General features: G+C 44.6%; 1 protein-coding gene across 2 annotated transcripts in view; it reads left to right on the top strand.

Moving 5' to 3' along the window:
* The window catches only part of RCOR1 (REST corepressor 1), a 137,234-nt gene extending 116,270 nt beyond the window's left edge, over positions 1-20,964 (top strand). For both annotated transcript variants that reach the window (XM_032179769.2, XM_058429657.1), the window contains 6 exons: positions 2,043-2,121; positions 4,482-4,676; positions 11,386-11,463; positions 11,699-11,756; positions 12,550-12,779; positions 16,889-20,964. In XM_032179769.2, the coding sequence (XP_032035660.1) occupies positions 2,043-2,121; positions 4,482-4,676; positions 11,386-11,463; positions 11,699-11,756; positions 12,550-12,779; positions 16,889-16,930 (682 nt within the window). In that variant the 3' untranslated portion in view covers positions 16,931-20,964. The remainder of the gene's footprint in view (positions 1-2,042; positions 2,122-4,481; positions 4,677-11,385; positions 11,464-11,698; positions 11,757-12,549; positions 12,780-16,888) is intronic.
* The last annotated feature ends 6,970 nt before the right edge of the window (positions 20,965-27,934 follow it).

Below are 27,934 nucleotides of genomic sequence, written 5' to 3'. Positions count from 1 at the left end.
CGTCTGGGAAGTGAGGAGCCCCTCTGCCCGGCCGCCCATCGTCTGGGAAGTGAGGAGCACCTCTGCCCGGCCACCCATCGTCTGGGAAGTGAGGAGCGCCTCTGCCCAGCCACCTATCGTCTGGGAAGAAGTGAGGAGCGTCTCTGCCTGGCCGCCCCGTCTGGGAAGTGAGGAGCGCCTCTGCCCGGCCGCCCCGTGTCTGGGAAGAAGTGAGGAGCGCCTCTGCCCGGCCGCTCCGTCTCGGAGGTCTACCACGGAGGCCAGAAGCAATGTGGGGGCTGGACGTGGTGGCTCACGCCTGTGGTCCCGGCACTCTGGGGGGCGAGGCGGGTTGATCACTTCGGGCTAGGAGTTCGAGACCAGTCTGGCCAACATGGCGAAACATGAAAAATACAACCGACAAACCAACCAACCAACTCAGTGACAACAAAACAGGTCTACCCTGGAGTCATACTCTAATTTTTTCTATTTTCCTCCCTTTCTGATCCTTTATCCCACTTTCTTTTTCTTCCTCTTCCTTCTCCCTCTTCTTTGTCAAATTGAGGATTGAGTTATTATCACTGATCCATATAAAGTCCCTCTCACATTTATTTTAACTCCCACCCCCCATTTCTATTCCCCGACTTCCCATGTGCAACCTTCCTAATATGTCTGATATGCATCTTTTTGTTTGTATGTATTTTTAGAAAATGTTTATTGTTTTTATGTGCAAAAAAAATTAAAAAAGAACATCTCCAAAGCTCTTTTCAATTGTAAGAGCCTATAAAATTATCAACCGTGATACATCTGCATATTTTTGCCTCTGACTTACATACTAGTAGGTTTATTTATGAAGCTTTTTCATTTCCCTAGTTTACTGTCTATATAGTAAGTCTGTTACTAGAAGCAGGTGCAGTTTACTAAGCAGCAATCAAAATTAAATAATACAGAGTGGAATTGGATATCCTTGAGTATGAAATAAGAATACCTGCCAACACTTCCATTCTTACTCCCTGGAGGCTTTTTTTTTTTTGCAGTAGTCCTGATGGGGCCAAGAAGTGCTTTGCCTCCACCTCTCATGTGCACCTTAACCACTTTTGGGATGCAGGGATGGAGATGCTGCAGCAGCACCTGATAAATTGTTGGCTTTCTAACAGGACTTGCCTGTGAAAGTCCTGGCAGGGACTGGGACAAAATTCCCTTAGCCGAAGGCTCTTTCTTGTTGTGGACACTCTTTCCTCAGCTAGAGCGTCCTCCTGCCTCGGTGGAGGATGGGGAGGAGGTGGCGCATAGTGGGCATGGTCCCATGGTCCCATGGTCCCCTGGGATGGATTCCAGAGGCAGTGTGAGGTGGGCAAACTGGGGCAGGCTACTTGACTTCTGTAGACTTAGTTTTCTCATTTTTTACAGTTGCATTCCTATCTGCGCCAGGGCTTTTCTTGTTTGTTTGTTTTAAATTAAATGAAATACTACATTCAGGATATTACAAAAAGCATTTAAAGTGCTATACCAATGTAAGTTTTCTTTTTAAAATTAAACATAATTTTAAAACATCAGTTGTCCAGGACACCAGAAAAGCCTCAGACTTTGTGTGGCCTTGGGTAGAAAGATGGTACTTGGAAAAGGATTTTTTTACTGTTGGCAGGTTTATTCCCAATGCAGTGGAAATTTATTCTCCCATAATTTCTCAGTTTTGTTTAGTAATCATATCCTAGTCCTCAATAGATAATTATGGGAAAATAACATGTAAATGCATTTTCATTTTGATATTTTCAGTTTACAAATATAGAGCAATAGTGTTTTAGATCTGGATTGGGAAGTTAGGAATCTATTTTAGTAGTTTTTCATCACTTAGACTGAAAGAACTATGGAGTTGGTATTCTGTTTGAATTACAAAGATGTTTTTATCTCAGCAGCCTGAAAACATACTAATTTTATATTAAATCAATTTATTATTTATATTTGGTAAAATTAGTACAAAATTTTCAGTTAAATCAATTTATTGTTTGTATTTGGAAAGTTAGTACAAAATAATCATTCAATAACTTGTTCTTGTCTTCCAGTGAGGATGAACTAGAAGAGACAAATGGAAACAATCCCATTGACATTGAGGTTGATCAAAACAAGGAAAGCAAAAAGGAGGTATTTTTTCCCCCAGTATTGTTTAGGCAAATAAATTTTATTACTAGTTTCATAAATAAAACATTCATCTTGCTTGTTCTACTTAATATATTAAGTGCTATGTGGAAAGCAGCATGATATGACTTTTTTTCAACAATACTGTCTTTGTTTTATAGATTGTATAATTTTATTTGCCAATAGATATGAATAAAGGAAGCCTTAAAGGATAGAAAATAGCACTAATGAGTAATGATGTTCCCTAGAACAGCAGTCCTCACTGACTTTCTTCGTAAGCCATTAGCTCAGTAGGTTAGCAAGTGGTCTAATGAATTCCAGGCAGCCTTAGGGTCTCCATTCATGCTATAGCTGCCCCAGCGTCTGCCCATCCTAGGCACCCATGCCATGCCTGGGGTGACTGCAGGGAGCTGGCAGGGACTCGGCACAGCCCTCTTGTTACTCAGAAGCAGCAATTTGGTCACACCAGGAGGAGCCAGGACCATCCTCTCTCACATGGTGACTGTTTCATCATTTAAAAAAATCATTATACAAGAGATTGTAGTTTCTGGATTCAGGGGGCTCATGAACCTCTCTACAATTGCATGTAACTTTTACGTAGGTTCATAGAGGTATTTTTCCAAATACACAGTCTATAGTTTCAGTAAAATTTCTCAGAGAGTTCTGTCTGCTCCAAATTATAAGAACAGTTATTATTTTAAGCCTATAAAAACAGAAGGTTCTAAATTTATCTAAACTTTAAAATGACATCAGTAATATATATTTCTTGTAGACAAGGTAGGAAATACAGCTAACTGAAAGAAGAAAAAGTGATTTATAATATTATCCATAATCACTGTTAACCTTTTGGTGACTTTTTCCTGAGAACTCTCTCAGTAAAATGTATATGCCTGTATATTCATAATTCTGAATCTAGTCACTTTTTAAAAAAATAATATAATGGGAGCTTTGTAATTTTTAGAACCTTTTAAATTTACTCTACCTTGATTTTTTTTTTCTTTTTCTTTTTCTTTTTCTTTTTCTTTTCTTTTTCTTTTTTTTTTTTTTTTGAGATGGAGTTTCGCTCTGTTGCCCAGGCTGGAGTGCAATGGCGCAATCTCAGCTCACTGCAAGCTCCGCCTCACGGGTTCACGCCATTCTCCTGCCTCAGCCTCTCCAAGTAGCTGGGACTACAGGCGCCCGCCACCACGCCCGGCTAATTTTTTTGTATTTTTAGTAGAGATGGGGTTTCACCGTGGTCTCGATCTCTTGACCTCGTGATCCGCCCGCCTCGGCCTCCCAAATTGCTGAGATTACAGGCATGAACCACCACGCCCAGCCTTTAAGTATTAAAATGATACTAGAACAGACGTAGTCAGTTGGTGATCTTTATTAAACATCGTAGTCCCATACACAGCACAGTTTATTGCCTACTAATATTTTTGTATTACCCACTTGTTGAAGAAATTACCACTACCATTATAGTTTTGCAGTGTCTTTAGCTCAGTCTTTTAAAATATGAAGCAGAAAGTCGTATTTTCAGCTTTATCAGTGAATGCTAATGCACTAACAAGATGAAATTATGAGCAATTATAAAAACTTCTTGTTCTTAAAATGGTTACCAGTGAGTTATATTCTTTAACTTGACAAGATTTTACTGTGTTTCAATTCTGAAGGTTTTGGTTTTACAGAAATTAATAGCCGTCATGCATTTTAAAATGATAAGGTATATTATTTTAGAGTAAGTTATATAAGTTGCCCTAAAAATTGTGTTATCCAAAAATGTGTATAAAAAGCTGTAATTTCGATCGAGACCACGGTGAAACCCTGTCTCTACTAAAAATACAAAAAATTAGCCGGGCGTGGTGGCGGGCGCCTGTAGTCCCAGCTACTCGGAGAGGCTGAGGCAGGAGAATGGCGTGAACTCGGGAGGCGGAGCTTGCAGTGAGCCGAGATTGCGCCACTGCACTCCAGCCTGGGTGACAGAGCGACGTCTCAAAAAAAAAAAAAAAAGCTGTAATTTCATGTAGATAAATACAGATGTGTGTGTGGCCACAAAACTCACTAGGAGAGAATACAGATTTTTTTTCTTTCTATATTACTAGAGGAAGCTGAGAATTCTTATTTTCATTGGCTCGAAATGATAGAGTAAGGAAGTATTTGTACAAGAAGGAATGCAACACAGTTTCACTGTGTGTAGTCAAAACTCAGTAGCCCAAATTCTGTCTGTGAACTGCCTGTTAGAATTTGTAGATCTCATTTGGTTCTGATAGGGCATGGTATTTGTCTTAGATTGTTTTGGTGCCATGTTAAGGAAATAAATATGTTTATTACTGATCTTTTCACTTTTTTTTAAGTTTCATTCATCACCTGTGTATATCATGCAGGTTCCTCCTACTGAGACAGTTCCTCAGGTCAAAAAAGAAAAACATAGCACACAAGCTAAAAATAGAGCAAAAAGGAAACCTCCAAAGGGAATGTTTCTTTCTCAAGAAGATGTGGAGGCTGTTTCTGCCAATGCCACTGCTGCTACCACGGTGCTGAGACAACTAGACATGGAATTGGTTTCAGTCAAACGACAGGTACTCATAAGCCCAGTCTTGGATGTAAAAGAATTAATTAGCACTTTAGAGGTGTTTCTGTTATTCATATATGTGAATGTTCTCTTTCCACAAATCTCAAAGGAGCATTTTGTTTTGAAGGAATTGGACAGATCTTGAGTACTAGCCTATTGATTTTTTTTTCTTTTTAACGAACATATAAATTGAAGTGTATGGATAGTGTCATCTGAAAGTATTTCTGAAGTATATAGGAAAGCATATGAATATCATATTTATATTATATATGTCTGTGTCTCCATGATTTCTCACAATATGAACATACCCCAGTAACCTGCATCTGGATCAAAAAATGGAATGTTGCCCCCAGGCCCATGCATTTTCCCTCCTGGTCACTATTCCATGGAATGCTGCATTCCCTCAGCAGCTCCACCCCTCTTTTATTACCTGACTCGTCCTTGTAGGTGGCCACTATTCTGATTTTTTTTTTTTTTTTTTTGAGACGGAGTCTCGCTCTGTCGCCCAGGCTGGAGTGCAGTGGCGCAATCTCGGCTCACTGCAAGCTCTGCCTCACGGGTTCATGCCATTCTCCTGCCTCAGCCCTCCCGAGTAGCTGGGACTACAGGCACCCGCCACCATGCCCAGCTAATTGTTTTTTGTATTTTTAGTAGAGACGGGGTTTTACCATGTTAGCCTGGATGGTCTCGATCTCCTGATCTCATGACCTGCCCGCCTCGGCCTCCCAAAGTGCTGGGATTACAGGCGTGGGCCACCACGCCTGGCCCTGATTTTTTAAAATTTTGTTTTGTTTTTGAGACAGTGTCTTGTCCTGTTGCCCAGGCTGGAGTGCAGCGGTGCGATCTTGGCTCACTGTAACCTTTGCTTCTGGAGCTCAAGCGATCCTCCCATCTCAGCCTCCCGAGTAGTTGGGAGTACAGGCGCTCGCCATCACACCTGGCTAATTTTTTGTATTTTTGGTAGAGACGGGGGTTTTGCCATGTTCCCCGGGCTGATCTTGAACTCTTGAGCTCAAGTGATCCGCCCACCTCAGCCTCCCAAAGTGTACTGAGATTACAGGTGTGAGCTACCACACTCGGCCCTGTTGTGATTTTTAAAACCATAGGTTGTTTTTGTCCATTTTTGAATTTTATATAAATGAAATTCATATGGTACGGTTCATTTTATGTCTGGCTTTCTTTCAACCTGAGAGCTAAACAGTTTTTCAAAGTGGTCCTGTCATGTGCATTTTGGTTGCACATCAGCATTTCCCAGCTGTAGCACTATCGTCATGATGGGCCGTTCTGTGCACTGTAAGATGTTTAGCAGCATCCCTGGTCTTGACCCACTGAATGCTAGTAGCACCCTCCCCCTACCAGTTGTGACAACAGAAATATCCCTAGGCATCACCAGATTACCTCACAGGGGCAAAATTGTGCCCATTTGAGAACCACTGCTCTATATCATTGCCACATTTTGGTAGTCTTAAATTTTAGCCCTTCTGATGGGTTATAATGATGCCTCATTATACTTTTCATTTGGCAGTTCCCTGATGACTAATGAGGTCGCTCACCTTTTCATCCATTGGTCATTTGGATATCCTCTTTTGTGACATGTCTACTCAAGTCTCATCTGTTTTCTTCTGTCAGGTTGCGTGTTGTCTTATTGGTTTATAGGTGTTCTTTAGGCTCTGAGTTGTTTTCTACAACTTGTATTTTAAATACTGTAAATATGTTTTCCATTCTGTGACTCTTAATGGTATCTTTTGATGAACAGTAATTCTTTTTTTTTTTTTTTTTTTTTTTTTTTGAGACGGAGTCTCGCTCTGTCACCCAGGCTGGAGTGCAGTGGCGCGATCTCGGCTCACTGCAAGCTCCGCCTCCCGGATTCACGCCATTCTCCTGCCTCAGCCTCTCCGAGTAGCTGGGACTACAGGCGCCCGCCACCACGCCCGGCTAATTTTTTGTATTTTTAGTAGAGACGGGGTTTCACCGTGGTCTCGATCTCCTGACCTCGTGATCCGCCCGCCTCGGCCTCCCAAAGTGCTGGGATTACAAGCGTGAGCCACTGCGCCCGGCGATGAACAGTAATTCTTAATTTTAAGGTAGTTTAGTTTCTTAGTCTTCTCAGGTTACGGTTTTTGAGTTCTGTTCACCTTTCTCAAGGTCATGACGATATTCTCTCATGTTAATCTTAGAAGTGTTGTTTTACCTTTTACATTTTGATCTAGAAATGTTTTTCTGTATTTGTTACATGTCGGATTAATAGTCACTGTTTTGTTTTCATATGAGTATCAATTTGGTCAAGTATTTATTGAAGAAACTGTCCTTTCTCCTTTGCAACGCAGCAGGACCTTTGTTTTACATCCGGTGTCTGTATGCATATGGGTCTGGTTTGAGGTTCTCTGTTCCTTTAATCTCTTTGTCCATCCTTCACCAATATATACTGTCCTAACTTTATGTACTTCATTAATTTAGTTATCTGGTGTAATACAAGTTCTCCAAGATTGTCTTGGTTATCCCTGGCCTTTTAATTTCCATATAAAATTTAGAATTACTTTATCAATTTTCAGAAAAATAATTCTATTAGAATTTTGATTGGGATTGTATTGCATCTATAGATAAAAATGGAGAATTAACGTCTTTATTGAGTTTCCTGATCAGTGAACCTGATATACCCCTCTACTTCTATGGGTTTGTAATTTCTCTCAGTGTTGTATTGTTTTCTGTGTAAGAACTTATGCATCTTTTGTTAGTCATTCCATGATACTTGGTACTTTTTTGGTGCTCTTGTAAAGGATATTGTTTTTTAAATTACTTTTTATAATTATTTTTGCCTGCTATGTAGCTTATTATTTTAATCTGATTATTGCATAGTATAAACTGAAAATTCAACCTAGTAGTTGGGTCCTGTCCTTTCATTCTCTCCTGGAATTCAATTTCCAGAAACCCATTAGCAAGTTGTTGACTGACAGTTTATTTTTGGTTTTTGCTGCTTTTGATTTATCTTGATGGTTCCCTTGGAAGGTTAAACAGGAGACCAACTGTCATCTCAAAGATGCGAAGAGCAGGGTGTGCTGCCGTCTTTCTTGTGGTTTAGGGAGGCAGCCCAGACCAGGACCCAAGCACACTCTGTGTGCTCAAAGGAGCGGCTTCTTGTCGTGGCTGCTGGCACAGCTGCACTCTAATCTTAGGAGAATCACTTAATCTTTCTAGGCCTCTTTTCAAATGAGATTAATCCTGGCCTGCCTGATCTCACAGAATATGTCTGGGCTGCTGTGTGAGAGAGCATTTGAAGCTCTGTTTGCACTGGAAGAACTCTCTCTGGGGCTGTGAGCTCTTGTTGACATTGTCATGTTCCTTTACAAGAATGCTCCTTTCTCCCTCTGCTGAGTGAGCTCCTGGTGGTTGCTGTTTAATATATTGAGAAAAGAAAAAGAGGCCTTCCTCTTGCACCGAGGTGTTATTGACTCCATAGTGTGAGAGAGAAAAGATTCTTTGGTTTTCAGAGCAGGGTCAAGAGCAAGAATTTTTAAAATTTGAAGGTCGCTCACAATTATGAAGAGGGAGGACTCAGCCTCACTCAGAGAGGAGGTGGGTGATTTCCTTTCCACAGCCTTTTAGCGCCACAGTGCAGCAGTGTGTTCATTGCCAAATGTGCGTCTAGACTCAAAATGGGCAGTCAGTCCACTTGGGCCACTTGTTCTGGAGGCCGCCATGTTTGGTATATCAAAGATATATTCTGAAAATAACAGAAAACTCGACTAACAGCAGCTTAAACAATTTAGGGTTTATTTTTCTCAAATAGCAAGAAGTGCCAACATCAGTGGCTACTGGTGTTAGTTCATGTGTTCAGTGATGCTCTCAGGGACCCAGGTGCTTTTCAGGTCTTCTACTCTGCCATTCTCAGCTGTTGGCTTTTCATCTTGCTTGTTGCCTCATTTTGGAAGCTACTGGAGCCATTCTGCAACCCTTACATCTGCAATCAGGGCAGTATGAAGAGGAGGTGGGGGTGGAGGTAACCTGTCTGTCCCTTTTAGCAGGAAAAGCAAAAGCCTTACCGGAAGCTCCTTAGCTGAATTCTGTGTGCCCGTGCGTTGCGTACTGCTCTTCCTCCTTCCCAAGACATCATCAACCTCTACCAGCGAGAACGGGGCTGGGCATGTCTCTTAAATTAGCCAGTGAACAGTGCTGGTTGCATCAGGTCTTTCTCTGAGTGGAGAATAAAGTGATCTGACATTAAAAGAGGAATCACTGTGCCCACAGTAAAGTAGAAAACAGAAAGTTCTGTATGACTGAGGGTTGGGTGGGAGGGTGGTGTCTAGGCAGGGCGTCAGGACAAGTGGATGGCTTTTCCATTTTTCATTTTGTTTTTTCTTTAAGTGTGATTACCTTTGCATCCTATTTCTTACCTATTTCATTGCCACTCACTTTCCAGTTAGCATGATGGTGGCAGTAATCTCTGTTTTCTTCCTGCGTAATAAACACTAGATGTTTGGTGGGCAGGAGGGGGTGTATTTTGTTTTTTGGAGACAGGATCTTGCTCTGTTGTCCATCCTGGGACTGTAGTGATACAGTCATGGATCACAGTAGCGTCAAAGGCCTGGGCTCAAGCAATTGCCCACCTCAGCCCCCTAAGTAGGTAGGACAACAGGTGAGCACCACCACACCTGGCTAATTTTAAAATTTTTTTGGTAGAGACAGGGTCTCGCTGTGTCACTCAGGCTGGTCTTGAACTCCTGGGCTCAAATGATCCTTTCTGCCTTGGCCTCCCAAAGGGCTGTGATTACAGGTGTGAGCCACTGCACTAGCCTAATTTTTTTTTTTGGCAGGGTCTGGCACTGTCACCCAGGCTGAAGTGCAGTGGTGCGATCTCGGCTCACTGCAACCCCTGCCTCCCAGGCTCAAGCCATCCTCCCACCTCAGCCTCCCAAGTAGCTGGGACTACACAGCCTAGATATTTCTTCTTCTTTTTCTTTTTTATTTTTAATTATACTTTAAGTTCTAGGGTACATGTGCACAACGTGCAGGTTTGTTACATATGTATACATGTGCCATGTTGGTGTGCTGCACCCATTAACTCGTCATTTACATTAGGTATATCTCCTAATGCTGTCCCTCCCCCCTCCCCCCAACCCACAACAGTCCCTGGTGTGTGATGTTTTCTCATCCTGTGTCCAAGTGTTCTCATTGTTCAATTCCCACCCATGAGTGAGAACATGCGGTGTTTGGTTTTCTGTCCTTGCGATAGTTTGCTCAGAATGATGCTTTCCAGCTTCATCCATGTCCCTACAAAGGACATAAACTCATCCTTTTTTATGGCTGCATAGTATTCCATGGTATATATGCAGCCTAGATATTTCTGATATGGAAAATGCATCAGGAAGGGGGGTATAGGCTACTGAGCATTTAGAGCTAGCTTTTAGTTCAGAATTTGTAGATGTTTTGCATTTACTCTCTCTGCTTCTTTTATAACGTTACTTAATCACAGTGCAATATATACCCAGTTTTGTACTATCTGTGAACAACCAGCTAGAGTGACAAGAGTGGTCTGTTTCACTGGAATGCGAAGAGGACATGTAATATTCTAAACCTTGACTTTTTCCTGCCAGAAGTTGCTATGTTGCATTTTTAGCCAAAAAGGAATCCAGTGAACATAATCTGAGTACTTTGCAATTTTCCTGGGTTTTCGGTAACTGAAAGACCACTGAGCAAGGTCCTAAGCGATTGTACTGTTTAGCATGGCAGCCAGCCACCCCCATGTGTGGTTGTTTAAATTTAGATTAATTACAAGTGAAAAAAATTTAAAAATTTTTGGGTAGCATCTTCTACTCATGAATGTCTTTTACATTTTACTTGAGAAAATCAAGCTCCTCTTCCCTTGGCTTTCTTAGTTGCTTGTGTGATTATTCAAAGGTGAAAAATGCTGGAGTTCAGAGGTCCCTGGTGCTTGACACGGATATGCCCTCTACTTGGAGTAGAGAGAAAATAGCATACTTCCGTGACCTGTCTCATTCAAGGGTCCATGGGAAAATTAAAGAGCAGCCATAGCCTGGGAGGTTGGTATTGTTTGTGGTCCTTCTTTTGACTGGGTAAGGACAGTGAAAGATTACCTTGATCCAAGGCAGTAATGTGGAAAAAGATAATTTGTAGGAAAATGAAGACGTGACAGTTGATCAAAGTTAGACTTCTGGAAATCTCACTGACACTGCGTTCTCCCCGCGCCCCCATCATTGAAGAAATCTGTGCTTGTGCACTTCCGCCCTGTGTTAGAAGCGGTGGACAGCACGGTGATCTTGGGGCGCTGTGAGGCTGCACCCGCAGTTCTGTTGTAAAGACTGGGCCTTTTTGGTCTTTACTGTGGCTGCTGTGTTACTTCAGTTCAATCCTATGTGGTAGGAAGCCCAGGGATTCCTTCTATCTTTTATGTAAGACTCCAGGTAGGTGTTTTGCTGCTCAGGTATCACCTGTTAGGAAGCTGTGGATCCAGGACTGTGTACATGAGAGCCCTCCATCCCCTACTCCTTGGGTTGTACCTTATCTGTTGCTCTGAACAAGCAAATAATAAACCTAGTTAAATGCTTCAAAGGATACCATAGGGACCTTAGAATTCAGCCACAACAGATGTTAGTAACGTCTTTACTCTTGGGTTTTTGTTTCTTTAGGTTTTTAAGTTCTGTTTTCATACCTTTATATAGTTTTTATTTTTAAAATGAAAATTATGTTTTCCTTCCTAGATCCAGAATATTAAACAGACAAACAGTGCTCTCAAAGAAAAACTTGATGGTGGAATAGAACCATATCGACTTCCAGAGGTAGGATTATGTTAACATCATCTCAGAAGTCATATTCAAGTTTTACATGTTTAAGAATTTAATATCGGTGTGATACATCCCCAATATACATCTCTTGGAAGAGTATATGGACATAATTTTATGAACCTAGTTGATGTTAAAATTCCGATCAGAGAAAATGAAAGGTTCGTTAAGCTCATAAGGACATACTCATCTCTAAATGTAATGTGCTAAAATGACTCATTTGGATATTCAGGTCATTCAGAAATGTAACGCACGTTGGACTACAGAAGAGCAGCTTCTCGCCGTACAAGGTAGGGGGATGTTCTTCTAAAGAGTTTAGGAGGCCGGTTGTGGTGGCCACACCTGTAATCCCAACACTTTGGAAGGTTGACGCATTTGCTTGAGCCCAGGAGCTCAAGGCTGCATTGATCCATGATCACACCACTGCATTCCCGCCTGGACAACAGCGGGAGACCCTGACTTAAAAAAAAAGAGCTTAGGAGCGTTGGTAGATTTTAGGGAAAAGTTACGTCCCGCCCTACTCCCAGCACCTATTTATGTAGAAATAGATTCTTGGACAATTATGTCCTAGTGGATATCATTTTAGCCAAATTACTGTATTCCTTTGGGCTTTTTTCTTTTCCTTTCCCACTTCTCACAAGTTGTAAAAACTTAACCGGGAACCCTCAGTCTTCTAAAGGTGTATTTCATTTTACTAGTTACTCATCGAGCTCTGACTAGTCAGGAAGTACAAAACCCCAAAAGAAGCAGACAGTGTTCGGATTTAAAGGTTGGGGGCGCTCTGGACCTGCGATACCAAAAGATGAATGCAGAATGTCCCCAACCCTAGGGCAATTGCTGGGTGACTTCAGCTGTTACGTGACATGTAATGGGAAGACAGATACCAAAATGACAGGGTCGGTCATCTCCAGAATGTGTCTAGAATTGACTGGTACTTTTTCCTACTCTAATAATACACGAAATTATTGCCTGCTGTTAAAAGCCTGTATGTTTTCTTATCTGGATAAAGAGGTAAGTGTCACTTGTGGTTTTAAAAAAATGTTTTTCTCTCGTATTTTAAAAAATGCTTTCTTACATCCTTAGCCATCAGGAAATACGGCCGAGATTTTCAGGCAATCTCAGATGTGATCGGGAACAAGTCAGTGGTACAAGTGAAAAACTTTTTTGTAAATTATCGACGCCGCTTCAACATAGATGAAGTTTTACAAGAATGGGAGGCAGAACATGGTAAAGAAGAGACCAATGGGCCCAGTAACCAGAAGCCTGTGAAGTCCCCAGATAATTCCATTAAGATGCCTGAAGAGGAAGACGAGGTAAATCTGAAACAAAACAGTCACTTCTCTGTCAGGTTCACGCTTGATATTCCAGTTTCTAAAGTGATGAGTTTTTTCAGCTATAGAGATTTTTAGGTTTCAGCTGTATTAGTAACTTCACTATTACCTGTAAATAGCCATAATGTGTATGCATTGACTCCAGTTCTTGGTGCCTGTGTATTATTCACATTTTAATTTCTGGGCAAATCCTTAATTCCATCCTGATTTCCTCCAGCTACAAAATACTCTGCATTATCAGTTTTTCCTTAAATACAGTAAAATCTTGAGTGACAAAGACAGGGGAGTGGGGGCATAAACAAAAAGTAAAAATGCAGTGAAAGCTGTCCTGTGAAACACTGAGGTGGAAGTTCTGTGAGGAATGTCAGTGAAGCTCAGTCATCTGAAATGTGTGGTCACATCATCATGACGTAGCACAGCGAGCCAACCAGGAGCTCCTGAGGCCTCTCCCTGCTGTCCAGATCTTTCAGCCTTTGATGCTCTTTGGGGCTGATTGGCTTAAATATTGATAGGGACAATTCTGTGGCTGGCTGGAACTTCTGTGATGGTGGCTAATTTCTGGAATGATAGCCCTGGTCTCATCTGTCACCTCCCTGCCTCCTGTGTCAGGGGCACCTGCCATTTCCCCATCTAGCCTGGGCTGCCTTGCCGTTACATTTGTCCCTCTGTTCCCAGAGCAGATGAACCTGGGGAGTTACTTGCCAATCACCTTGCATCTGAATTTGTTCACAGGCATGGTAATTTAAGAATTAATTTAGCTTTATAAGGAAAGTCACTTTCATATCAAAGCCTTTTTCAAACCATACTGGAATGATTTGAGATTACCTATTTTGTATTGTGTGTGCTACCATTTTGCTCCAAGGGCCTGGCTCTAGAAACAGCCCAGAATGCCCCTCCTGACCTGAGCATGGAAGTACCTCGTGAGGTATTGGCATCCCCTGGGAGCGTGGTGCTGCCACTCCATGCAGGGCCTCTTTGCTGACTGGAGAAAGGACCTCAAGGCACAGCCATCTGTAAGAACACCATTGAAACGTATTAAATTTGTTAGAATTAGATTCTTTAGAGCCTTTTGCCAGAAAATCTTTGTAATAAGTGTACCAAATCTATAATATTGCCAAGGTCAGTACCCCTGAATCACCCCCATGCATAGCTCTGCCTGAAAAGAGCATGGGAGTAAAATGATGGTGTTTTTATCTTTCAGCAGTGATTTTTTTCTTTATTCTTCTTTCTTTTTATTTTCAGTGATTTTTGTACCAGCACTAATTGCCCCTGTTAGCACTCAGTTTAGGAAGCATTGAAAAGCTGGAGACTGCTGGGGAAGAACCATTAGAATTTGCAGGAATGAAAGCTTGCTTCCTGTGTGTGTGTTTTCCGGCTTCAGTCCCAGGATGACTGGAAGCAGAAACAGTTGGGAACTCTGGCTCTATTCCCTCTTCGCATTTGATCAAAGCCAGTGTTGGCTGGGCTGGCATAACAAATCTCATAGTAAATTTAGGACCAAGAGTCCCTACCAACAGGATGTCAGTTGTTGTGCATATGTTTTTTTCTTCATTCTTTTATTCTTGGATCATTGGTTGACTGACTTAAGTGAGTCAAGTATTTTTTTTTTTTTTTAACCTTGTTATTAGCCCAGAAAGTTCTTCCATAATGATCCACTTACCATGTGGATTGCACATCAAAGCACCGTCTTTCTTTTCACAGTCTAGTAATGGCTCCTCCAAGCAGCAGATCATAGTTTTTCCTTGGTGATTGATCTTCCATGTCTCTACCCAGGCTTCTCTGCAAAACAAAATGAAGAATGGTATTATCTAACTTGTGTTTAGTTTCGTAGTCCTTATATCCCTTTACAAAGTTTTTCACTCCGCTAGTCATTCAAAATATACCTCCTCATACCTTTCTTTTCTTTTTCTTTCTTTCTTTCTTTCTTTTTTTTTTTTTTTTTTGAGACAGAGTCTCCTTCTGTCACCCAGGCTAGAGTGTAGTGGCTCAGTCTTGGCTCACTGCAACCTCCGTCTCCCAGGTTCAAGTACTTCTCAGCCCTCAGCCTCCCTAGTAGCTGGGATTATGGGTGTGCACCACCATGCTTGGCTAATTTTTGTATTTTTAGTAGAGATGGGGTTTCGCCATGTTGACCAGGCTGGTTTCAAACTCCTGATCTCAAGTGATCCACTCGCCTCTGCCTCCCAAAGTGCTGGGATTACAGGCGTGAGCCACCGCGCCTGGCCTATTTCTTGAGTTTCTTTCTTTTTCTGCTTCTTGTAGTGCCAGCCCTGCCCTGCCACCTAGTTTTCCGTTCTCCGTATGTTAGTTTGCAGAAGGAAATTAATCTAGTGACCAGCTCCTTCCCTGTGTCCAAGGGCCTAAGGGAACTTGTTAGAATGCTGGCTTACTTGTCTGTCTGGTGAGTCCACAGAACTTGGGGTGTGTGTAGTTTCACCTTTTTATTTGTCCTGTAGAGTCCAACAGCTTAGAAAGATGTCTGCTGGTGTCCTGCCTGTCCCTTCTGCCCTCAGGTTTTATGTATTGTGCAGAAGCCACAGGGAGAACATGAGAATTCCTAGAAGTTCTAGTAACAGAATGGTCTGTCAGTTATAGATTATTTCTTTCAGGGCTTAGAGGCAGGTAGGTAGCCCAAGGCATTTTGAGCTTTTGAAATTCGTATTTGATGTGGACAAGGGTGGGTTGGGAACGGTGTCACATCCAACCTCACACTGAAGAAAGGGTGCCATGGGTTGGACACTTAAAATTACGAAATGATTAAGTCTGTTACCAGTGAGGAGAAATCTCCTCATTATCTACGAACAGTTCTTGTAAACTGTATGATTTTTAACTGAAGGGACAATCACTTTGAGATTTTGGATGCATAGCCCAGTTGTTTCTCTAGCAATAAGATACCATGAGCGTGGCAGAGAGCAGTAAGATGCTATGCAACCTTTAGGTTTGGGTCTGGGAGTCCGTTTTAAAAAATGGGAGAGAGGAGTTAGGAAATGCCTCATAGCTTTTAAAGAAGATCCTGGGATCGTGTGGGCTCCTGTACCCCAGCTGGAACCAGTGGCTGGGTGCTGAATGGGCTGGGTGCCACAGCATGCCCTCAAGCCAGTGAGACGAGTTAGGGCTGCTGCTGTGCTCATATGCCCTTTTCAGGTTTTTTTGTTCATTTGTGTTTTTGAGACGGAGTCTTCCTCTGTTGCCCAGAGCAAGTGGAGTGCAGTGGTACGATTTTAGCTCACTGCAGCCTCCATCTCCCGAGCTCTTGATTCTCGTGCCTCAGTCTCCCAAGTAGCTGGGACTACAGGTGTGCGCCATCACGCCTGGCCAATATTTCTTTTCAGTAGAAAGGTTTTGCCTTTTTGGTCAGGCTGGTCTCAAATTCCTGACCTCAAGTGATCTACCTGCCTCAGCCTCCCAAAGTGCTGGGATTATAGATGTGAGCCACTGTGCTGGGCCGTTTTCAGGCACTTAAATTTAATCCTGGTGAAGTAGGTATTATCACTATGTGTCTTCTGCACATGAAGAAACTGAAGCTCAAAAAGACTGATAACTTGTTTGCACACATCTAGAAAGTGGGAGGGCCGGGGTTTTAAGCACAAGACGTCTGGCTGGAGAGGCCACACACTTGCTCTGCCCTTAAGAACACAGTGGGCTGGGCGCGGTGGCTCATGCATGTAATTCCAGCACTTTGGGAGGCCGAGGCAGGCAGATCACAAGGTCAGGAGTTCGAGACCAGCCCGGCCAACATGGTGAAACCCCGTCTCTACTAAAAGTACAAAAATTAGCGGGGCGTGGAGGCAGTTGCCTGTAGTTGCAGCTACTTGAGAGGCTGAGTCAGAAGAATCGCTTGACCCAGGAGGCGGAGGTTGCGGTGAGCCGAGATAGCGCCACTGCACTCCAGCCTGGGTGACAGTGAGACCTGCCTCCCCCCCCCCCCCCCCCCCCGGGCCCCCCCCCCCCCCCCCCCAAAAAAAAAAAAAGAACTCGGTGTTTGCTCTGCAGGTTTGCTGGCTACCTTCTCTTTTCAGTACACTGGAGACAGCAGCTTGTGTTGTTTACCTACTCTTTGATCTTTTTTTTTTTCTTTCTCTTGGCTTCAGGCTCCTTCTGTTCTGGATGTCAGATATGCATCTGCCTCCTGAGAATCTGGTGGCTTTGAACACTTGGTGTGGACTACTGTGTTATTCGGGATATCAGGTATTATGAGACATCACCTAGCCATCTGCATCACATCTCTCTGGACAAGCAGCTATTACCAAAAAAGGCATATACTTCCAGTCCTGTGCTCCATCTGCCTTAATTCTTTGCTCGTTCCTCCATGTTGGCGCCACTTCCCAGAGAGCTCCACTGCATCTCACACTCTGCCCACGTGCTGGGGAAATCTCATGGCCTGCACATCTCTTGTGACTCTGGGAACCGCCTCCCCCGCCGGAGCCCCCGAGCCCCACCAATGGCAGCTCTTCCCAGTCAGCAGCTTCAGAGCAGGCAGTCTCCTCGGAAGGCCCGACTCTGTTCCTGCATGGCCTGCAATTTCTACTTTGTGCATAGAGTAATTTTCAGAGTAACCGCGACCCTGTTGGCCTTCTAGAAAGTTTCTCTTGTTCTTTTCTGAGACAACCACCTAAGTGATAATACGCTTTTTTGGAAACTAATATATATTGCCAGACTGCATCATAACCTTTATCATGCCAAGCATCCTGATGCAACTCACATTTCCCTAAACGTGGGGTATAGTTATGGTTTATAAATTGAGTTGGCTTAAATCTCCCCCTTCTCCCTTCCCAAGTGTTACAAAGCTCATTTACTGCAACTGTCGTTGGACACTGTAGCTTAAAGGGAACGTGGACCTCAATGCTTTCTGCCTTCAACTTTTCAGCATTGTGACCCCTGGGTGGTTGCCACCCCATCTTTTCCTGACCCCTCCCACCCCCCCACCTCCAAGAGGTTCGGCCCACATCACTGTACCTGGTGCTTGTAAATTTGGAATTGGTGCCTTCTCCTTTTGGCAACCATGGTATCAATCCTTTTTCTGTTTTAGTGTCTTATTTCTTCTTTCAAGTTATTTGCTAGCCAAAGATGACATCACTGAGATTAGGAGACAGGAGAGAGCTTGCTGCAGATTCTGACAGTGCAGATTTTAAATGTCAGGATATTAGAATAGCTGGCGCTGGTTTATGAAAGCTGTGCGTTGTTCTGCATTCTCTCGGTGTGCCTAGCCTTTTATGTGGCACTCTGTATGTCAGTTTGTGTCTTTCATGTGCTGATGTGATTACACAAACACCATCCACTCTCTTTTCATATCAGAGTACAGGACAGAGAAGTGATCAATGTATTGGTCTAGTGAGACTGAGATGAAAAGAAATAACCTACAAAGTGGTCTGTAATGCCTTTTGGTTGGACTGGGAACAAGTAAAAATTTCTAATAAACATTTTGAGACTTCCATAATCACTTTTGTTATCTTACCAGACCATGGGCCTGCTGAGGGTTGAGGAGCAAACAGACTGCATTCTAACATACCCTGTTCCCACCCCACGGCCATTCAGACTGCACTAAATTCGCTGAAGTCGCTTTTGTTGTTGTTGTTGTTGTTTGCATCATTTGGATTTTTTTTTCTGCTTTCAATACCAAAAAAAATGCAGATGCTTTAAGGCATAAACAGAATTCTTAAGAATTTAAAATATGCAATTAAAATTTGATATGTTTTGACTCCCAAGCACCTTGTTTTTTTTGTTGTTGTTGTTGAAGTCAGCTGATTTTCTCTTTAGAAAGAGGGTCAGCTAGAAACCTAGGTTTTTTGGAATTGTAAATTTTTTTTTTAGTATAGTCTGGAGAAAAGTCATTCAAAAGGGAAGTACAATGGGACTTGCCTGCCCTTCATCATCTTGTTGCCGTGCCAGGTGTGTGTTGGTCACGTAAAAGCCTGGGAAGCATCAGAGGAGTCCCGGATTGCCGCTGCTACCTGGAGACAGGGTTAGCAAAATAACACTAGTGATGAGGGAGGGGCTTCTTTTCACCATAAGCCTGCTGTGTACACCGAGGGCGGCAGGAGAAGCATGGGAAGGAGTCAGCCTAAGTTTGCACATTGCGTAAAGGGGACACTAAGGTATGAGCTGAAGCTTTAGGTTCTCCGTGCTTCCCTCAAGACCTCCTTCTAGCTAACAGAAGCAGTAGGCAATTGCTGCGGTGCGTTTCTCACCCTGCCAATAGGTCTGTCTGTATCTCTCAAGGAAAATAGCCTGGTCCCTCCTGGCAGTGCTTGGAAGCTTGATGCTAATTCTTACATAGCGTGGCAAGCCGACCAGCAGTGCCAGGCCTTGATCTGTATCCTACACTATCCCTTTACTTGGTTCCTGGCACTGAGTGGTCTCCAGCCCTGAAGAATCACTTGTGATCACAGCAGCTGACCTGGGCTTTCTCCCCGAGAGGAAGGGGCATGTCATTTTTATTTGACAGAGGGAAAATGGGAGCTGTCCTTGACTGCCTTTGTTGTGCTTTCCCGCGTAAGATAGCACTGTGTTTTAAACTCTTTTCATTACACTGTCTTTGCAATGATGTAAACGTAAGAAATCACTTAGCTTTAAAAGTGCAGTGGTTTGATCTTATTTATACGAAGACTTTTTGACATATCAAGAATTAGGTGCATTGGCAGGTAGGGTTTGGGGTGTGATAACTGCTTCAGATGGAATGTTCACTTAAGCTTTGTCTTCTTAAAAATTATCAATGTGAATGTCATAATTATATATATTTTTGTGGAAAATTTTCTCCTAAGTATAAGTTATTGTGCAAAATATAGTATCATTGATGCAAATAATAGTTTAACTTTTAGTTTAGAAATCCTAAAAGATATAAATTGTATTGCATATGCATTAAAAGTTTGTTTTATTTAATTTTATGTAGATGTGTAAAGTGTTAGGTAAAATTTTTTTCACTTATCCATTTAAACACCTTGTTACTTGAATATTGTGTTGACTGGTCTGCAACAGTGATCCATTCTGTAATATAGCTCTTTTAACTGGGAAGGAACCACACCCCAGTTGTGCTGATTACATTAGTGTTGGCACACAGTCGGGTGCTAGTGTAACACAAATGCCGCGTTGTCTGGGTGTACAGTGTTTGTGGAGACGCCACTTCCTCAAAATGTTTTTTTATCGTTTTTAACCTGTAAGACCTTTTGATGCTCACAAACCTCTATTCAACACACAAAACAAACATGAAAAGGTAGTTGGGTTGTAAAAGCTTACTGTGGTGGACTCATGAAGCAGTGGTTTTCTGTTCATCTAAAGTTTCCTCAAATACCACAGACCACTGTTAAGTGTGCTCATTGTCACTTTAAATTTCAACTATACCCTATTTTTATCATTCTAAATATGAGACGTACTATTGGTATAATTGCACACCAAAAATAAGCCAAACAGTGCATTACGCTAACTGGATCCCTGCTTTTATGTGAGCTAAGGAAAGATGGAGCCAACTCCAACGAGGGCCTCTTTTTCTCTCTTGTCTAGCCTGTTTCTAAACCGAATGATCCAGGATTCAAGCTTCTATTGTCAAGTGAAACTTTCCTCAGATGGACTCCAGGTAGTAGGTCACCTAAACCTAGTGGTCCTTTGCGATGCTCTTTCTGCCAGCCCCTGAATCTCTGCAGCTTCTCTTACCTGTCCTACCTGTAGTAAAGCACAATTGCAGTGGCGTCGCATTCAGAAAAGGGAAGGTCAGCAGAGGCTATGCATGTTGTGTGATGATGAGTGTTTACAGCCACCTTCTCCTAAAATGAAATTTATACCGGGGTGGATAGTATTCCATTATGTAGACTTATCGACTTTGCTAAGTGCTTTTTAGACAGCTTAAAAAATTTTCAAGATTTTAAAAGATGTATAAGGTTAAGTTTGCAAATATAATGGAAATGCTGTATATCTTTTGAAGTGATAAAATCCACGTTGGAATTTTAAAGAAAATATGTTGTAATAATGCTGTTGTAAGTAATATTTTAATGTCTCTTTGCCTGTTTTCTATTTCAGCACATTCATTGTGGTGAATGTTCATAGCATTATAACTGCTTAGCCATTGAATGATAACATTTGTTAGTGGAAATTGGAAAATTTATTTGTGAAATTCTGCAGAATTCATTTTTCTATTTCCAATATTTGCTGAGGTTAAATAAAAATTTTCAAGGCATTGATGTAATCAAATACGAAATGAAAGCATTTTCTGCACCCCCACGCTCCATCAAAGCAGTACCCTTCCCTGTAACAAAGTGGGGTTCTTTCCTCGAGTGAGGCTTGGAGTTTCCGAATGCAGAATTTCCTCCAAATCAGACCCTGTGGAAACACCGCCAGGGATGCCTTTTGTTTTTAGCCTTTTGCTCTACCTGAACTGACATTCTTTTTTATATGTGTTAATTTTATAGTTGGAATCAAGTTGAAGCGCATGAATTCATAAAGTTTGTGATAGTTGTGGGTTTAAATGCAAGGGTTCATTAAGAGGCATTTTTCCCCCCATGGGTGGATTTTCTTTTTTCAGCCTGACCAGGCTTTTGGCCTGATCTCTGGAGGCAGGATGGTGGCAATGCGGAGGCAAGATCCCTGCCTCTGTGGCCTCTGCTCAGCCAAGAGTGCACTCACACCAGTGCCGGTAGTTTCCTGAGGAGCGTGAAGAAGCTGGCGGTGGCTGTGGTCTCATGGTCTTCCCTTTATTAGCTGGGATGTAGGATTTGATTAGATAACTACTGTAGATTTAGGCTAGAAGTCCAGTACACTATCCATTGTGCCGCTGAGCCTGCTCACTAGATAACTTCTATAGAAACCCAATTTCTAGGTCCAGGCAGATGGGGCCCCTGTGTGTGGCTGCACAGTGTAGGAGGGTTGTAGAAGGGTGACCGGGTCCAGCCTTCCCAGCGTTGACAGTCTAGTGGAGGACACTGCACATACCCTCCAGGTGACAGCAGTCAGCACCACAGCGAGTGGAGCCACAGCTACAGGCAGGTCTGGGAGGGAGGTCGCAGCTGCCTTGCGTCTAATTTAGAGAGTGCCTGTCCTGGAGCGGAGCCTGTGGAAAGGGGAGAGAGTCTGCTTGGGTGAGGGTGGCACCTAGGGGCCGAGGCCAAGAGTGTTGAGACCTCTGCTGTGATTTGTGAAGGTGGCTTGTGGTCTTGAACAAGAGGAAATGAATGCCAAGGACAGAGAGGAGGAAGGTTGAGGCCAAGGTGGCCCCCTGCCAAGATGCTGCTGGACATCTGCTAGGATGGGCACTGAAGGTGGAGCCATTTGGACTTGGCCTTTATTGACTTAAAAGAACCCCGGGCGATGGCTGAGGCTGGGAAGAGGGAGCTATGGAGCGTTGAGGGAGAGCCCCTCAAAGACTGGCCTAACCTGAGCGCGTGCAAGGGCACAGGATAGGAAGGGATAGCAGGCAGGCTGTGAGTCCCGAATCAGGGACACATGGAGGCCCTGGCTCCAGCCCCCTTTTCTCAGACTGAGGGGGAAATAACACCTGTATACAAGTGTAGATGAGGCACCTCTGTGCCTCACTTCCCATCATCTTGGCCCTCCCCACAACCCTGGCTTCAGACAGGTGTGACTGCAGCACCCTGAGGCAGGCGACCTAGGGGAGCTCGGGAACAGCAGCCTGGAAGTAGCAGGGAGTTCCATCCCCAGGGGCAGCTCTGGGTAATCTGGGTAAGGCAGCCACAGACAGCAGCTCCCTCTCAGTGGCCCCCTGCAGAGACCAGCTCAGAAATGGTTTGGGACTGATTCTCCTTCCCTGCCTCACTTTTTCTGGCCCCCTACTTCTGTTGCCTGGGATTGGTTTCAAAAGCAAACCATTTACCCACAAAGCCTCATCTCAGGCTCTGCTTTTGGGTGGAATCTAGGCCAAGACAGCACCAAAGTGAGAACTACAAAGCTCGGAGAGGCCTGGTGAGGTCCCTGCCAGGCCTGTCCCAGCCTTTCAGCTTATGGGAGGGAGAGATCTTGAGAGCACTTGGTGCTGACACTGCTGGAAAGGCCATGGTGGTGCCCGCGCCCAACAGGGAGCAGCTGCACTGCTTGGAGGCAGGTGCCGGCTCTCAGAAGCTCCCTTCCCTGCAGCCCCCAAGCACCACGCTCTAAGCACCACGCTCCAAGCACATGCTAGGCGCTGACTCTTGGAGCTGACGGGTATATGGGGCTCTATGCAAATTGCTTGCCTTCTCAACAGATCGGAGGCCGTGCCTGGGGCATCATTTGGGCCCAGACTAGCTCATGGATGACCCTGACTTATTCTTTGTTTTGGGGTCTTTTTTTTTTTTGAGATTGAGTCTTGCTCTGTTGCCCATGCTGGAGGGCAGTGGCATGATCTTCTCTCTGCAGCCACCACCTCCCGGTTTCAAGCAATTCTCCTGCCCCAGCCTCCTGAGTAGCTGGGATTACAGGTGCGCACCACCACACCCAGCTAATTTTTGTATTTTTAGTAGAGATGGAGTTTCACTGGGTTGGCCAGTTTGGTCTCGAGCTCCTGACCTCATGTGATCCACCCACCTTGGCTTCCCAAAGTGTTGGGATTACAGGTGTGAGCCACCACGCCCGGCCGATCCTTTGGTTCTGGGCTGAATGGAACCCACCCCCCAAGAGAGCTCCCCAAGTACACTTTCCTGTTGTCCCAGAAGCAGGAGCACAGTCACAGGCTTTGAAGCATCCGCTTGCCTGCCCGCTCTGCCAGCTCACCCTCCCTTCACCATTTCCCCACTGCCTGGGTGCTCCGTCAGCACCAGGACTCCACAGCGCTCACACCTAAAGCCCTGTTCCTGGAGCTCAGCTGCCCCTGGACCACTCCACCCCCATGTCCATCCGTGCCTCCAAATTACACAAAGCCTGAGACTAAGACCCTTTCCCCCTGCACCTGTTTCTGCATCTTCTGTGGTATGTGACACTGCTGCATATCTGGTCGCCAAGCTAGAAGCACTTTGATCCATCACTGCCAGGACGACACAAGTCCTTCTTCCCACCCGAGGGGGTGCCGCGGCCTCCTAACTAACCTGCCCCTAATCCCCACCATTCCTCTTGCTTTTTCTCTCCCACCCCCCACCTAATCAGGGACCTCTCCTGTGGAAAGCGGAAAGCATGCATCTGTCTCCCAGAAAATGCACAGCCCTTCATTCCGCCCTAAGGCCCCATAACCTGACTTCAGGGGTGCGGCCAGGTGCCTTCCCTTCAGCTCAGCCTGCCCCGGGCCCAGTCATGCGTCCCATCCATCTCTGGTCCTGACGAACCCCTTCCTCCACCTTCTGCAGGGGGACTGATTCTTGGGGCCTCTACAACTTAAGCCTCATTCTGTGCTAACCTCTTTGTGCTAACTGTAATGAAGTGATTTTAAATTCTTATTTTAGAAATAGGTAACTAGTGTTCCTGGTTTAAAAGGCCTACGTGAAATTGAGTTTCTCATCCCTGTCCTCTAATCACCCAGTTCTCTCCATAGGCGGCCAGTGCTGCCAGTTCCTTGCATATCCCTCAAGGGATGATCACATGTTTGCAGGCATGCATGTGTGCACACACACAAATGACATACTCTGCACACTAGCTTTGCCCACCTGACACACTGATAGTCTTCTTAGCCTTCCTGCATCAGCACATATGTCTAAAGTCACTGTGGGCCAGGCGTGGTGGCTCACGCCTGTAATCCCAACACTTTGGGAGGCCAAGGCTGGTGGATTACCTGAGGCCAGGAGTTTGAGACCAGCCTGGCCAACATGGTAAAACCCCATCTCTACTAAAAATACAAAAAAAATCGCTGGGCGTGGTGGTGCACGCCTGTAATCCCAGCCACTCGAGAGGCTGAGGCAGGAGAATCACTTGAACCTAGGATATGGAGGTTGCAGTGAGCCGAGATCGCGCCACTGCATTCCAGCCTGAGTGACAGTGAGACTGTGCCTCAAAAAATAAAATAAAAAATAAAGCTGCTTCATTCCTTTGTATTGGCTTCATGGTATTCCATTTATGGCGGAAATGATTTATGGAAACCATCGTCAATTGACAGGCACTGAAGTATCCTTTGTAACAGCAGAATGGAAATCACATGTCACTTCACCTATGTGCCAGTGTAGGTGCAGGATAAATAGAATCTCTGGATGAAAAGATCTGGTTCATTTTTCCATTTGATATGTACTGCTCATTGCCTTCCAGAGCAGTTGTATCAGTTTCTCCTTCTGTCTGCGTGAACAAGGCCACTTGTTGCCCCACGCCCTTCCTAACGCTGTGATAATTGCACATTTTGATCTCAGGTGTTTGATAAGCTGTCAGGCTCACTCGATTGAGTTCCTTGAAGTCAGCACTGTTGTACTCTAGTTCCCCACAGCTGGGAATAATAGGCACATAGATGTGTAGTAACGGAATAGAGAAATCGGGTGCATTGCGGAGGAAAAATAAACGCCTCCTGGCCCCATGCTTAGGGATCAAAGGCCCCGCTGTGGCTTATGAGTGACTGCCAAGGAGTGGGATTCCCAGCTGCCAATTCCTGGGTGTCCAGAGAGGAATTAGCTGAGGCTTGGGGTTTTCTGGGCCCTTTTCTTGTTTATTGAGCTATCTGCTACTTAGGTATTTATTGCCAAAGGACTAGGGGAAGAAACATTCAAATCTGAAGGCCTGGTGATTGTAGATTTTTTTTTTTTTTTTTTTTTTTTTTTTGAGACAGAGTCTTGCTCTGTCGCCCAGGCTGGAGTGCAATGGTGGGATCTTGGCACATTACAACCTGTACCTCCCAAGTTCAAGTGATTCTCATGCCTCAGCCTCCCAAGTAGCTGGGACTACAGGCGTGCATGCACCACTACGCCCAGTTAATTTTTTTTGTTTTTGTTTTTGTTTTGAGATAGAGTCTCACTTTGTTGCCCAGGCTGGAGTGCAGTGGCATCATCTTGGGTCACTGCAACCTCCACCTCCCAGGTTCAAGTGATTCTCCTGCCTCAGCCTCCCAAGTAGCTGGGACTATAGGCGAGTGCCGCCACACCCGGCTAATTTTATATTTTTAGTAGAGACGGGGTTTCTCCATGCTGCCCAGGTTGGTCTTGAACTCCTGACCTCAAGTGATCCGCCCACCTCAGCCTCCCAAAGTGTTGGGATTATAGGCGTAAGCCACTGCACCTGGCTGTAGATTTTAAATGAGGTTGAATTCCGGATTCTAGGTCCTCCACCTCCCTCCATTCCTTGGTGCCCTTCTTACCGTCCACGCTCCTTAATGGGGAGTTGGCTGGCTGATACATGTGAGGAAATTGGCCGAGTTCTGGCCTGGACAAGCTGAAGACCCCTTCCTGCCAAGATGGGGCAGGTAGTGCTTCTCACAACTACACTAGAAGCAGGAAGGGATGGTCCCCCCTGCACAGTCATAGGGAAGGCGTCGGGAGGAAGGGACAGTTGAATAAGGACAGCAGCTCGCCCGGGCAAGGGTGAGTGGCAGCACAGGAGGAACTGGCCCCTTGCAGTCAAGTCAGCTGTTTCCTTGTTGTCAATGGAGGGTATTAGAATTTTGTGTGGTTCAGGCCGGATGCGGTGGCTCACGCCTGTAATCCCAGCACTTTGGGAGACTGAGGCGAGTGGATCACGAGGTCAGGAGATTGAGACCATCCTGGCTAACACAGTGAAACCCCGTCTCTACTACAAATACAAAAAATTAGCCAGGCATGGTGGCGGGTGCCTGTAGTCCCAGCTACTCGGAAGGCTGAGGCAGGAGAATGGTGTGAACCCGGGAGGCGGAGGTTGTGGTGAGCCAAGATCACGCCATTGCACTCCAGCCTGGGCAACAGAGCGAGACTCTGTCTCAAAAAAAAAAAAAAAAAAAAAAGAATTTTGTGTGGTTCTCTGGTGATTTGTGCATCACCCTGGTGCCCTGCCTATGGAAGGTGCCTAGTGAGTTTTTGTGGCTGCAGAAAAGACTTGAGCCGGATTCCACCGCAGATTGAGGCAGGTAATGCTTTGAGGGCCCACAGCACTTCCGGCCCCCAGGACTTCCTCCCCAGGCTGTCCCTGTTGGCCAGTTTGGGAGAGATTTGGCCAAGGAACAGATGACAGGATGCAGGCTGAGCTTTCTGACGTGTGCTAACAACTTCAGTTTGCCTTTGAAATTCCTTTCCCTCAGGTCTGGGCAGACTGGGCATTTCTGTTGTCCAAGAGCAGCTGGTGTCCCCTAACCACTGTTCGCCAGCACTCAGCCCCAAGGAGGGGCCACCTGGCCGTCCTGCCGAGACTTTGCATAACAGTTATTTGGAGTATGGCTCATGGCGCTTCATTGAATAAATGTAGCAACAAGTGGGTCTGATACTGGCGGGGCGCGATAGGAGGCTCAGCTACTCTGGAGTCTCAGGACTGCTTGAGTCCGGGGGGTGGAGGCTGCAGTGAGCTATGATCATAGCACTGCTCTCCAGCCTGGGCAACAGAGTGAGACCCTGTCTCAAAAAATAAACATATAGGCCCTGGGCACGGTGGCTCTCCCCTGAAATCCAAGCATTTGGGAGGCCGAGGTGGGTGGATCACTTGAGGCCAGGAGTTTGAGACCAGCCTGGTCAACATGGTGAAACCCCGTCTCTACTAAAAATACAAAAAAGTAGCCGGGCGCGGTGGTGGGCGCCTGTAGTCCCTGCTACTCGGGAGGCTGAGGCAGGAGAATGGCGTGCCAAGTAGCTACTACTCTGAAGTAGCTGGGATTACAGGCGCGCCCCTGCACTCCAGCCTGGGCGACAGAGTAGGACCCTGTCTCAAAAAAAACTAAATAAATATATAAATAATTTTAAGTGTGTCTTGCTATATATTAAATTATTTGTGTTTTTTAGTAATAATTGCTTGATTTATTGGTGACTGCTTTGCCCCTAAGGACCAAGCATGCATTTCATAATTTAATCTTTATGATAACCTCACAAGTAGGGACTGTCATTATCTCTGTTCTATAGAAGAGGGAACCAAGACTTAGAGAAACGTGTCTCGCCCACATCATGCAACTAGCAAGTGCCAGAGCTGGGCCAGAAGCACCTAAAACTGTAGCCCACCTTACAGCCTCTGTCACTCTCTGGATGCTGACTCAAGTCCCCACTCCACAGTGAAATCTTTTTTGATCTCGTTCACGCCCTTAACTTCTCTAGGCCTGTCTCCTCACATGCGGAGCAAAGATAATGGGCATTTCTTTTTTC

Source organism: Hylobates moloch, unplaced genomic scaffold (genome assembly GCF_009828535.3).
Source record: "Hylobates moloch isolate HMO894 unplaced genomic scaffold, HMol_V3 SCAFFOLD_16, whole genome shotgun sequence".
NCBI classification, from domain to species: domain Eukaryota; kingdom Metazoa; phylum Chordata; class Mammalia; order Primates; family Hylobatidae; genus Hylobates; species Hylobates moloch.
The sequence above is the reverse complement of the archived record's forward strand: the minus strand, read 5'-3'. Positions and strand labels throughout refer to the sequence as shown.